Source organism: Vicugna pacos, chromosome 5, assembly GCF_048564905.1.
Source record: "Vicugna pacos chromosome 5, VicPac4, whole genome shotgun sequence".
In the NCBI taxonomy this organism is placed as follows: domain Eukaryota; kingdom Metazoa; phylum Chordata; class Mammalia; order Artiodactyla; family Camelidae; genus Vicugna; species Vicugna pacos.
The window spans coordinates 34,018,238-34,032,093 of record NC_132991.1 but is presented as its reverse complement, the minus strand read 5'-3'; the positions used below and the strand labels follow the sequence as shown (position 1 = coordinate 34,032,093).

General features: G+C 38.4%; 1 protein-coding gene across 8 annotated transcripts in view; it reads left to right on the top strand.

Moving 5' to 3' along the window:
* CCDC148 (coiled-coil domain containing 148) overlaps positions 1–13,856 on the top strand; it is a 306,973-nt gene that overhangs the window by 61,609 nt on the left and 231,508 nt on the right. For all 8 annotated transcript variants that reach the window (XM_072961001.1, XM_072961002.1, XM_072961003.1 and 5 more), the window contains 4 exons: positions 3,318–3,400; positions 6,172–6,323; positions 7,705–7,800; positions 7,879–8,060. In XM_072961001.1, the coding sequence (XP_072817102.1) occupies positions 3,318–3,400; positions 6,172–6,323; positions 7,705–7,800; positions 7,879–8,060 (513 nt within the window). The remainder of the gene's footprint in view (positions 1–3,317; positions 3,401–6,171; positions 6,324–7,704; positions 7,801–7,878; positions 8,061–13,856) is intronic.

Below are 13,856 nucleotides of genomic sequence, written 5' to 3'. Positions count from 1 at the left end.
ATTTAATCCTTACAACAACCCTACAGGGTAGGTTTCATCATTAGCCCCATTTTACACATGAGAATCTTGAGGTTCAGAGGATTAAATTTATTTGCATATGGTAAATAAGCTAGTTTATGTGGAGGTGGTATTGAATCACTTGCCTTTAACTCCTGTGCTCCTTGACCTTGGAGCCGAGCAGTTTCTTTTTTTTTTTCCCACAGAGTTCCATTCACATTACCTGAGATCTACTTGGTCTAGCCTGCTAGGAAAAAAAAGATTTGTCAAACTTTAATTCTTGGAAATCTATAATAAGAAAACTAGACAATTGACATCAAAATATAAAATTACATTTTATATTTAAATTTATAGAATTTAATATTTAAATTTATAAAATTATATTTACTATTAATATACTTGCACAAACTACACCTCTTGATGACCTTGATATACTTTCCCAGGAACACGTGCTCCCTTGTTTCAAAATAATTGTTTTTGAGGTTAAGGAGGAAGTTATTTATATTGGCCATGTGGTAAAGAATTACAATTACTATTTTAATAAGAACCTTTGAATAATAAAGTATGAGTTGTCTATTTGTAAGCCTTACGACTTTTACTATAGTTTCTGTTAGAAGTATATGTGATCTCTCGCTCACAATTTTAGTTTTAAAGCATTATTTTAAAAGTATCACCTTCACAGAGAGGATATCATGGGGTTTTACCAACAACAATTAAATGTTGTCTGGAAAGGTGTCTTTAAAGATGAATTTGAGACCAGTATTCATACTGTGTGACTCAGACCACCTGAGAATTCCCTCTGAGTTCATTCCTTAGCCAACAGTTGTGAGATTTCCTTCTCTGCCCTCTGTGGTGCATAGCTTGGGATACACTCTTTCAAGAGAGAAGCGGATCCAAATTCTGGGGAGGGGGTGGATTGTAGGGAGAAGCAGATCAGATCAAATGCTGAAGCTGCGTCTGAGTTACCAAGCTGTCTGATCTGCTGAGTTCCTTCCTTGTTGGAGGGATGGTTTGGACTTAAGCCAGCTCCAGTGCCCTAATTTTCTGCAGATCTGGCTGTTAGTTCCGCTGAAGAAACTTTAACATCCTCTCTTGTTCTTCCTTTCATGATCCATGGCCCTTTGCATATTGTTTCTATAAATGGATTCTGACTCTTCCATTCTCCAGCACCCCATGTTTCACCTGTTCTTCCGAAATCGGTAACAAAGTGGTTACCCTAGAGATCGTGGGAAGCTCTGGGTAATTTTTGATTTTCTGAGGAGACTGATTCTACCTAGAACTTCGGCAGCATCCTGGAAGGATGAGGACCTGTCCTGGAAATAGACTCCTGAGAGCTCAAAATGTCCTCACCAGGCTAGTTTACCTTGTAGGTGATTGCATTGCAACTGGGCATATCTAGGAAGTAGATTAATATATCATCTAGGCAAACTATCACACAAAAACTCAGGAGGGTTTTTGTAGTACTGTCATATTCAGTGGTACCAGGGGACTTAAATTGGCAGATTTTGACTTGGAAATTTGGCTTACCTGCGGCCCTTCTTCAGATGTGGAGCAGCTGTATGTGCTGCAGAGTTCCAACTTGGTGAACACCTGGAACCAAGTCTAGCGTGTCAGTGGTGAACAGGCAGAGTTCTCTTCCCCAAAGTTATCAACTTAATGCTCTTGAGTCCACCGAGTTTTTATCTATATTACCTAAATTATATCCTAAAAAAATCCGGAAATATTCTTCAAGATACTCCATGGAGAATAATGAATTGCATGGTCCTATAAATTAGGAAAATACTTTAAATTTCATCTCCTTGTTGGAGAACCTCAATGCACTTTGGCATAATCAAGTTTCTGAGAAATCTTGCTCTATGGAAACGTGTCTGATTTTGTTTAAGTCACCATTTTCCACTTTTTCCTAGTATCTTATTGACATTTCTGTTTTGTAGAAAACAATTTGGGAAATGTTAGCCTGCATTAATAGGCTAGTCCCAGAGTCTTGTAGTACTTGCTTCTGGATTTTGTTAGGCAATTAGGACAATTAGAGAAATGGGCTGGTCTTGTCTGATGGCTCAGGTTGTTAACCTAGGAAGCCAGGATGGAACTTACTAGAATTATTACCTGCACAGTAGCAGGTTGATCTCCTATATGAACAAAACCACTTCTCCTGTTGGAGAAAATATAAGGGGGCTGAGCTAGATGGTTTGTAAGTGCTATGTTTTTGTTTAGAATAGCCCATTATGAAATAGCTTCTGGATTTACTCAACTATTATGCACCCGTTCTCCATGTAACAGTTTCATATGTGATCCTAAAAATACTCTGACAAAAACTATATGCTAGAAAAATTGACAGTGAAGTGTCATCTACTATAGCACCCCTCCTTTATACATAAAAACAAAACCCTGTCCCATGGATGTAAATTGTCCTAGAAGATGATGGCACATATATGAAATAGAATATTCTGCAGCCACTGAAATAAATAATTATGAAAATTATTTAGAACTATCTTAGAATATTATTTTAAAAGATCCAATATAAGATGGTAAATATGCCATAATTACAACTATTTAAAATATTCACGCATGTAGACAAGGGCTAGAAACAGGCAGAAATGAAAATAATCATTGTGTTAAAGTGTGGTAATTGTTGCTATTTTCTTATTTTATACCATTTTTAACATTGTATTTTAACAATTATAAAAACTCTTTCATGACTTCATTAACTCTGCCATAAATCAGGGATAGACTACAATATTTTTAGATGTCCATTGAGAGTTGGTTATAGTTTTACTCAAAAATGACTGTATTTAAATGATATAAGAAAGGATTATTGAGATTTATCACTTTTTTGGTGTATACAAATATATACTTTTACTCCCATTTTCCTGGTTCAGGACCTCATTGTATCTGAACTTTATAAGTAGCCTCCTTATCGGTCCAGGTTTGCCTATCCCCTCCTCTTCATCTTCCATCTTTGTTGGTCACCCCTCCTTCCAGCCCATCCTCTATCCTGCTGCCCTAGAAATCTTTCTGAAATGGTCAGCTTAATTAAAGCCCTCAGTGGCTTCCCAAATCTCTGAGCTCACTCCACCTGATACGATGTGATAATGTACCACACTGTTGCCTTGCACACACTATTACTTTTCCTGGAGTATTCACCCAAGCTTCTGTCTCAGTGTCCTGCATGAACCTAATCCATGTTAGGAATTTAGTATATGATCTGAATTAATGAACAGGTGAAAAAATATTTAATTGAGTGTTTCTACTGCTAGTTATTTTTTAAATCTATATATATGTTTATGATGTAGAAGAACTGATTGAGATGTCTATTTCAGATGTAAAATGGAATGTGAAATAAAATCCTTTCTCAATGAAGAGAACATTGGAAATGAATTTCTTTCTGACCTTTTGAATTTTGGTAAGTTTTTTTTTTAATCCTATATTTAAAGGCGAGTTTCATTTTGAAGCTAAAAGTAGGCCACTTGGGATGATGCCAAAATGTCAAAATAGAGAGACTCAGAGCTCACCCTCTCCCACAAATACACCAAGAATTACATCTATAAACCGAATGAACCGCACAGAACACCTACTGAACTCTGGCAGAGTGCCTCTTGCTTTGAAATACAGGAGGATTCTCACAAAATCCGCTAAGAGAAAAAAAGAAAAAATGAAAAATCAGTGTGGGATGGGTCCTGCAGGGACGGAGTGGCAAAGAAAGAAAGGCACCCTCATGCTGGGACGTCCTCTCCAGCTGGGAGATCAGTGGGGACAGAAGCAGAGCTTCTAAGGCTCAGAGGAGAAAGTGGCAGCCACTTGGCACACAGAACCGAAACTGGCACAGAAGGTCTCTGCAATCCCCAGCCCTAGACGCGAGCTGTCAGGGACAAGCCGGGACTGGCTCCTGGAGATCCGTCATGAGCCCAGGGAGAGGGCTGGGGCCCACTGCACAGAGGCAGCCTCAGGGGACTAGAGGGCGGTACGAGCTCTGGCTGGGCATGTGTGTGGAACAGAACTGCCTGGGACCCCCATAAAAAAACCTCCACTGCTGGTGTGCGTGGTGGGGGGAGGGGTGCAAGCAGCCGTGCCGCAGCCCCGCCACAGCCGCTTTCTCCGTTTGGTGCCATCCTTGGTGTGTTCTCGCGAGAAGAGAGGTGCGGCTCAGTCAGAGTTGTGCGGTGGTGGAGCTAAAAGCTGAATCCATACCCAGAGGCCCTGAAGCTTCATAGGCTGGACTGAGAGGGTGAATTTGCTCTCTCTGGCCCTTTGTGGACCTGTTCCCCTGGGAGGAACAGGCAGTGAGCGGAGTTCTGGTGCACAGCCGGGGTGAGTAAAGGTTTTTACAACAGGCCAGTGTACCTTGCCTTACGTAGAGGCGGGGCTGGGGTCTGTGCCGACACTGTGGCACACCGCGGACTCAGGTGTGTGACTGCACGCTCGCCACAGCTGGCCCTAGCACCCAACATTGGCAGGTATGTGCTGGTGGTTCCTGGGGCCCAGAACCTGGGGGACACCAGAGCGGGTGGCCGACATTCCCACAGCTCAGGCGGGGACAACAGCAGTGTCAGCAAAGAGTACTGTGTAAGCCCACATAACAAGTGACAGACAATACCACAGAGGGCACCTCCCAGTGGACATCTCCTGCAGAGGTATGCTTAGCGATTCTTCTCAGCTAAAGCTCTCCAACCCTGCCTACCACACGCCAAAGCTCAGAAGTGGGTCTGGAAGCCTCTATTCCAGCAACGGGGGAGCAGACCTGGCCCCTGTCAAGGCTGTGACAACTACAGAACAAAAAAGGAGGTCCCACTCCACAACAACAATTAGGGCAGGCTCTGATCACCACACCAACCACACCCTCAGTCAAAGGGATAACAGCCAACACACAGGGCCAAAGTTAAAGATAAAGAAATGATTCTAAAGGCAGTAAGAGAAAAACAAAGAGTTAGTTACAAGGGACCCCCCAGCTGATTTCTCTACACAAACACTGCTAGCCAGAAGGAAGTGGCAAGATACTTTCAGTCCTGAATTAGAAAAAGCTTTAGCCTATGGTACTCTTATCTGGCAAGACTATCCTTTAGAGTAGGAGAGGTAAAGAATTTCACAGACAAGCAAGAACTAAAAGAATCCAGCAATACTAAACCTATCCTAAAAGAAATATTGAAAGATCTACTCTAAATAGAAAAGAAGCAGGAAGCTATTAACACAAGAAAACCATAACTGGAAATGCGATAACTACAATGAGTTGCAAGAGAATAAACATGAAGATGTTTAAAAAAAAAAAAGGACATCAAAATCATAAAAGGTGGGAGATGGGAGCAAGAAAATACAGATTTTTTGGTCTCTCTCTTCTTTTTTTTTGTTTTTCCTTCATTCTTTTTAGGATGTGTTTGAGCCTACATGACTACCAGTCTAAAGCAAACAGATACAGTAAGGGGCTGATACACCTGAAAAATAGGGTAACCACAAATCAAAAACATGCAATAAAGTCACAAAAATCAAAAGAAGCCAAGCTAATACAAAGGAAAATGATCAAACCAGAAAAATACCATATGATATCACTTATGTGGAATCAAAAAAAAAAAGACAAATGAACTTATTTACAAAACAGAAACAGACTCACAGACAAAGAAAGCAAACTTAAGGTTACCGGGGGAGTATAGGGGGGTGGGCAGGGATAAATTGGAAGTTCAAGATTTGTAGATACTAACTACTGTATATAAAATAGGTAAATAACAAGTTCATACTGTATAGCACAGGGAACTATATTCAATATCTTGTGGTAACTTATGGTGGAAAAGAGTATGAAAATGAATAAATGTATGTTCATGTATGACTGAAGCATCATGCAGTACATCAGAAATTGAAACGAATTGTAAACTGACTTTTTCAGTAAAAATATATATGAAGAGAAAAAAAGAAGTGGGCCACTCATTTCATGGTGGTTTGTGTGTGTGTGTGTTAATGAAGTTTATTCATCTTTAGAGGAGTACTGGGGATTGAACCCAGGTCCTTGTGTATGCTAAGCATGCACTCTACCATTTGACCTATACCCTCCCGCTTCATGTTTTTTTTAATTTTAGCTGCTGTTTGTCTTTTTTCTAAAGGAATCCCAAAATAAATCTGCATCCCGATGACCTGTTCTTGAAGAAGCTTAATAATGTGTTGCTTTGATTTAATTTTGTTTCACCATAGAACGAGAGTTAGCAGAACAATGGTGCATATATCTTGAAAATGTGATACATCCTATTCAGCAATTGAGAGAAGATCTAAAATACAGACTGCATCCCATTTCACAGTGTTCACACTCACAGAGTGAGTTTAACTCTTTGAAAGTACTGGAAGAGGTCAGTGTATTACCTTTACTTTGTATTTTGGGGGATAGTGGAGATAATTAGGTATTTATTTATTTATCTGGAGGTACTGGGGGTTGAACCCAGGACCTTGTGCATGCTAAGCATGCACTCTACCACTTAGCTATATCCTCACCCCCTTACCTTTACTTTTAATAATGTAATATTTTATTTTTATCCCCATTGGAACAATTTGAGATAAGAAACACATATGTCTGTTGTGCTCTAGACTGGAATTTGACACAACAGTGTAAAATAATTATAAATCAATTAAAAAATGTTAAAAAAAAAAAAAGAAAAAAAAGAAACACATATGTCTGGTGTATTGAAATAGAAGATACAGCAAATTCTGTCTACTTGGTATCTGAAACATATCCCTGAATCTGCAAGCATGCTCACTTCTCACCTGGAATGTTACAGTGACCTCATAACTTGTCTCTCTGCTTTCATTCTTGCCCCTCCATCCACCAGTGTATTTTGAGATCCAGCCTTAGAGGAGGGGGATCAGGTCATCTCCCTGGTAAATGTCTGGGCTCCTGCTCACCCACAATTCCTCCCTGTACATCCAGCCCCCTCTCTACCTCTTCAGTCTCATCCCCTAACTGACACTCTTCTTTTCCTACTCAACTTTGTCTCACTGCTGCTGGCCTTCTTCCAGTTCATCATGTAAACCCGACTCCTTCCTGTCTCAAGGCTTTTACACTGGCTGTCCCACTGATGGCTCTTTTTATCATTCAGGCCTTAGCTTAAATGTCCTCTTTTCTGAGAGGCCTTTCCTGATCAGCCACATGAAAGAAGCCACAGTCATTCGCCATTACCTCCCCCAGTTTTTACGTCACTTACCTCCTCTGGATACTTTCTTACTTTTAAAATTAGTTTATTGACTACCTCCCTCAACTAGAGCATAAGCTTCATTATCATAGTTTCACTAGGTGTAGAGTTTTAGGTGATTTTTCTTACTATATTTTTTTCAATTATTCTGTAGTGTTGTCATACTGCTTTCATGAATAATTAAAAATCCTTGCACAGCTGGGGATTAAAGGCAAGGATGCAAAGAAAGGAGGGGGTGATTGAAGTACAGGCAATCTGATAAATTCTCTGTCTGATCACAGACAAAATCCAAATGTGGGTGCAGAGTGGCTATGACTGAGCCCATTCTTGGGTTATGTGTCTGGAAGCCCCTTTAAGGCTCCTTTGATGATAACTGCCTGGTTAGGGCATCTCTTGAACCCTCTTTCATAGGTCCTCAAAGGGGCTTTCCCTTATCTAATTTGTCATCACTTATTGGCTTTTGTGAAAAATTCCTGTGACATTAAATATAAATATTGGCTAAATCAGAATAATTTGCATACTACTTGTTCTAAATGTCCTCTAGGTTGACTCCGTGAAGAAACAATTAAAAGCTATCTTTGAAAGACTTAGTCTAGAGCAACAGAAAACAGAAAAAAATCTTTCAGAATGGAGTGTGCAAGTAAGTGTGATACAGATAGTAATTTATCAGTTTGTCATTTACAGTAAATAGAACAATCATATATATATTTTTTTTCAGATACTAGATCATTCTTCAGAAGAAGGAATTAACCTACTTAGTGAACTGCCCATGGAATTTGAAACTTTGGAGTGTCCATACTCAGATTTGAAATCTTCAATCCTTAATGAGTTCTGTAGCTTCACAGAGAAATATCAAAAGAAACTTCAAGATTTTGATCTGCAGTTAGAAGACATATACAGGTAAGATAAAGCTACTTGAATTATATAGATTTTTGCCACTACATTTTAATTTTTGTTAGGGGTCACTATACTTCTGACTTACCGTTTTTATAGGTACTATGTGATTGGAATACAATCTATCAATAAATATTTAGATTGACTATTTATTGAATGGAGAGGGTTTTTCTTCCTCTGAAGTAGTTACCCTGAAATAATGTTTTTAAGGTTTTTATAAGGTTGAAACTTGATAAAAATCCTCCTTATTTATCTCTTTACTGCACAAGTAAGAAATAGTTTTCAAACATGAATTTTTGATAACTATGAATTTTCACTTCAAGATTGATGCTCCTCTCCAGTGGGAATTCACAAATCAGTACTAATAATTGATTACAATGGAAATTGTACCCATGGAATTATGTTACTTATAATCTACTGTGATTTTGTCCTATACTGAATACAAAGTATGTTGTATAAATTCTTTCTAGAACGTGCACTTTTAAAAAATTGAAGTCTAGTTGATTTACAATATTGCATTAGTTTCAGGTGTACAGCAAAGCAGCAAAGTGATTCAGTTGTATATTATATATATATATGTATTTCAGATTATATTTTGTTACAGAGTATTATAAGATATTGAATATCATTGTTCCCTGTGCTATATAGTAAATCCTTATTGTTTATTTTATGTACAGCGGTTTGTATCTGTTAATCTCACACTCCTAATTTATCCCTCCCCCTTTCTATTTCCCCTTTTGTAACCATAAGTTTGTTTTCTATGTGTGTGAGTCTGTCTCTTTTTTGTGTATAGATTCATTTGTATTATCTTTTAGATTCCACTTATCAGTGATACTATGTAATATTTGCCTTTTTCTCCCTGACTTACTTCACTTAGTATGATATTCTCTGAGTCCATCCATGTTGCTGCAAATGGCAATAAGAAAATGTACTTTTGATTGAATCCTGAGAATAACAGTCTTATTCTGAATGAGAACTATAGTGTTAAGTGATTTAGAATTTAGTTTTGGCAGGGTCATATTCTCTAGTGTAAATTCTATGTTGAAATTTATTTAATGAACAAACCCAAAGATGCCACCCTGGGTCAGATCAACTGGCTACTTCATGTAGTCTTCTATATATGAAGTTTCTGGGGAACATTTTATAGGAAAACATGCCTTTTACTCTATTATATTGAATTTAAGGTTTTTCCTAAAGAATGTATATTTAAAAGAGAGGAAAACTATTGAAGGGACACATTTATAGTAAATTAGAAGTTAAAGGCTCTTCCTTTGAAGTCAGAGAAGATAAATGTGATGAGTATTAGTATGTCTTACATTTCTTAATGAATTGCTTGTGAATGAAGCTCCTCTATGTGAAATTACTAGCGTTAAGAAATGAATAACAAGGAAAATCTTAAATCCTACCAAGTGTAGTTCTTTTCTTTGGTAGCTTCTTGAGCTGAACTCTTCAGTGACAGCTTCTACTTGTCTCAGCACACTCGGAAAGGCAATCTCGGGTAAAGTCTGTGACTTTCCTGACCTAAGCTGCTTTCTTACTGCTCTGTGGGAATGGTCACGTGTTCCTCCTGGGCAGACACGTTTTTGGTCTCCTAAGAGCCTCCTCCCTCCCTGCCTCTCTGTCTTCCTTTCTTTCTATCTTATAATAAAGTGGAGAAAAACATTAATATATCATTTATAGTTGATTGTTGAATTAATTACACTTTAATTGAAACTCAGTCACAGTGAAATATTAACCATGCACTTAGTTTGTTTCTAACTGTAAAATAAACATCCTCTCTCCCTCCCCATCCCAACCTTGTTAAAGAAATTTTAAAATTCTTCAAGCAAGAAACAGAGGGTTTTTGTTTGTTTTGTTTTGTTTTTTTAGTAATTAGACTGATTGTGGTTGTGAGGGAAATAAATCTGACTCTGTCCTATTAAAGCAAGTTGGCTGCCCCATGACCTCTCCTCCCAGATGGTATCTTGTTCTCTAGGAAAGGTAGCTGAGACTGTGGTGTTTCTAGGCTAACAGCTCCTGAACGTGGAGGAGTTTGCCTTAGCAGCCTGTGGTGGCTCTCTTCCAGTCAGATCTATTCTTTAAAGCCAGTTATCTTGTCTTCATTTTAATCTAAACTCTGTTTCTGCTCCTCCTTTGTGCAACCCTGTGCCTCTCAGAAGTTGAGAGTCATAGCTCCATTGCCATTACTGAAGATTAAATAGTGAGTAAGAGGAATACACATCACATACTAAGATTTCTGCAGAGAGAAGAAATACTGAAGAAAAAAATAGCTTAGAAAGCCTTGATGGGAGGAAGTAAAATTCACTATGGAGTTTGAGGAATGGGTAGGATTAGAATAAGGCAGGAAGGTGGTAATGAGGACATTCTAAGAAGGGATATTAAATGACTAGGCTGTAAACCCCTTGAAGTCAAAGTAATTTATTAGCAATGTTTGTATCCTTAGCACCTAGCACATCCTGGCACATAGCAGCTTCTAAATAAATGATTGTGCAAATTGAGTTGAATTAAAGGTGAAAACAATGAAGGTGAGAGTGGTGAGGCTTGTTATGGGAGAGGTAGGAGTCTACTTCGGAGAAATATAGTTTCATAAATTCTAGTTTAATAGTCTGCTTGCCGTGTATAATTATCCAGAATAAATTTTATGTAGTTAATGATATGTTTCACTTGATGAATATTTATTGGGTAATCCTTAATATGCAGTGGTCTCTGCTAAGCTCCTTGGTAGAGGGTTCAACAGACAGGCTAGACTAGAATATGACCTTGCCTTTGAGAAAGCTTCAAATATTGCGGGGAAGCAACATATACATGTGTACCCTGACCAAATGAAAATTACATGCAAACAACTGCTGAAGAGACTATTTTATAAACATGCTGGCAGGGAATGATGAAGCATCGATAAAATTGAATGAGATTTCAGAAGCAGTTTTATTGAAGAGGAAGAGAGTAAATGGGCTATTTTGAATAAATACACTGCTATTAAATAATATAACAATGCATAAATAGAATAGTAAATACACTGTTCCAATGAGCACAATGAATTGTATGTTCAATTGTAATATTAATTGGACTCTCGTTTGCCAATGTCTGCCTTGATTTTGATTTCTGTTTTTGATTCTAGTTATTTGGCCTTGTGAGAATTCACATAGGTTATGTACCTGTATGTGCATCCCTGCACAAGTGAGCAGGTGCCCACTGCTAAAACATAAGAAGGGTGAACAATCTGGGACATTTTAATTTTATTTTTTCAATTGTTTTAATGGAGATACTGAGGATTGAACCCAGGACCTCGTGCATGCTAAGCATGCACTCTACCATTGAGCTATTACCCTCCCCCTGACATTTTTAAATTATAAGAAATTTTCACTGGGCTAAAGGCAGTGGACACCATAGTTAATCCCAGTATTATTTTAATTCGCCCTATTTTGTGGCAGCTTGCCAGTTTAGGTTGGAATGACTGCATCCCCAGATTCAAAGTTAAGCCTGGTTGGGAGCATTCACCAGTCAGCAACCTCATTCCCCCAGGCTACAGCAACTAGCTTAGGGTGGTCCAGATCAGAGTAAAGCTCAGAACTTTTGTCAGATCCTTGTGAGGGGTAGTGCCTTTTCTCCCCTGTGGATCTATCAAGAACGTCCATAGCTGTGCAGATGGGCTGCTGGCATCTAACTTGTGAATGAAGGAAACAGTGCACAAGGAAAGGAAGGAGCCCAGATTATCATGGGGAAACTGAGCTGGGAACCCTGTTTGACTGCATGGGAAGCCAACCTCACTGCTAGATTTTCGAGGGCAATTAGTCCATATTAATGCCTTAAACCAGTGCGAGTATAAAATTCCTAATTTTATATAGTAGTTGATTTGATTTCAAAATATCCATGACTCACGAAATTAATCTGTCAATCTAATACAGTCACAATTGAAGAATTATTAAACGTTATTCCAAAAACCCATTAGGGTGATTAAGCTTGTAAAGTCACCCAAAGTTTCAAAATGAAGAATAATTGGGGTTAGGGGAGTGGTGAAACTTACACAGCCAAATATAAGCATATATTTTAATATTAAAATACGTTAGAAAGTTTTACATATCTCTGTAATATGCAGCAGATCAGTGGAATAAAATAGAAATACAGAAAACAGAAAATATCTGTAGGAATTTAATTTATTATAAAGGTAAAAATTTTAAACTGAGGGAAAGATTGGATTATTTATATGATAGCATTAAAAACAGGCAATTAGAAAATAAGGTCAGATCTCTTTCTTATTCCATGTGACTCAGTAAACCCCAGGCACATTAAAATGTGAAGAAGAAAAAAATCATGAAAGAATTAGACTAAAAATAAAAACAAGTATTAAGTAATCTTGAAGATGGCTTTTTAAAACATGTTACCTGCAGTGAAAATCATAAAGAAAAAATTTAAATAAATTCAGTGACATGAACATTTAAAAAAATCTAACAGGGTATTTTCTCAGGTGAGTTTTAAATCTTTAAAGAATCAATATGGACTTCCAGTCTTTGGTTCAGCATATAAGGAGCTTAGAATTTGTCACTTTGCTCTAACAAGGAGTAGAAAGTTGAACAAACTGGAAAATCAACAACTCTCCTTAACTACATCAGAGAGGTAATGTCATAGGCAAACCACTGCCCCCAAAATTGGAGACATAGGTGATACAGGAGAATCACAAATTGCCTGAGAAGAAACCCATCAGCAGAAACCTTCAAGGGAACCAAGGCTGGGGTAGGGAAACCTAAACAGTAACTGACAAATTGCTGGAAGCTGCGTGCTGACAACTCTGAAAGTTAAAAGCTCTAGGGGGCCTGAGTCATGCGGGTCCCCTGACTTTTGTTTTACCTCAAGGAGTTCTACCAGGTTCTCACAGTGAATATCTGAGAAAAATCCTCTCTTGCCTCTGGCCAGGGGAGGGGAAAGTGAACTATTTTGAAATACTCCAGAGCATTATGTTCGCAACAAAGGCTGCCCTCAGGGAAACTATTTTATCAGAGCCTAAACTGCTAGCTTTACCAGACCCTAACCTATCTGGGGGCAGGAAAATCCCCAAGTCCAACAGCTCTAGCTTTCCATGTGAGAGAAGGGAACTACCCTCCTCCAGCCCTCTCCAGCCATCCTGTCCCACCAAAGAGGGGGAAAATCCTGAGGATTGGTGAAGTTCACAGTCCAGGGACACAGGCTCCCTAAAAGCCTGAGATCTAATCATAGGACTATAGAAGGCTTCTCCTCTCCCCACATCTTACCACTGTATTACTAAAGGCCTATTTACCATAGTTCCTTTTACCCAGTACATCATGTGTGCCTTTAAACGACGACAGAAAATTACAAAGCATACTGAAAGGCAAAAAGTACTATTTGATGAGACTGAGCAAGCATCAAAACCAGTGTCGGATATGGCAGGAGTGTTGGAATTCTCAGACCAGGGATTTTTAAAAAACTATGATTATTAATATGCTAAGGGATTTGTAGGAAAAATTAGACAACATGCAAGGACAAAGGAATAATGTAAGCAGAGAGATGCAAATTCTAAGAAATAATCAAAGAAATGCTGGTGATCAAACACACTATGGCAGAAATGGAGAATACCTTAGATGGACTCATTAGTTTACGGAACATGGCTGAGGAAAGACTCTCTCAGCCTGTGCATACGGCAATGGAATTTTCTAAAACTGAAAAGCAAGGAGAAAAAAGACTGAAAAAAAATGTCCAAGAACTGTGAGACAGCTACTAAAGGTGTAAGATATATGTGTAGTGGGAATACAAGAAGGAGAAGAAAGAAAGAGAACAGAAGAAATACTT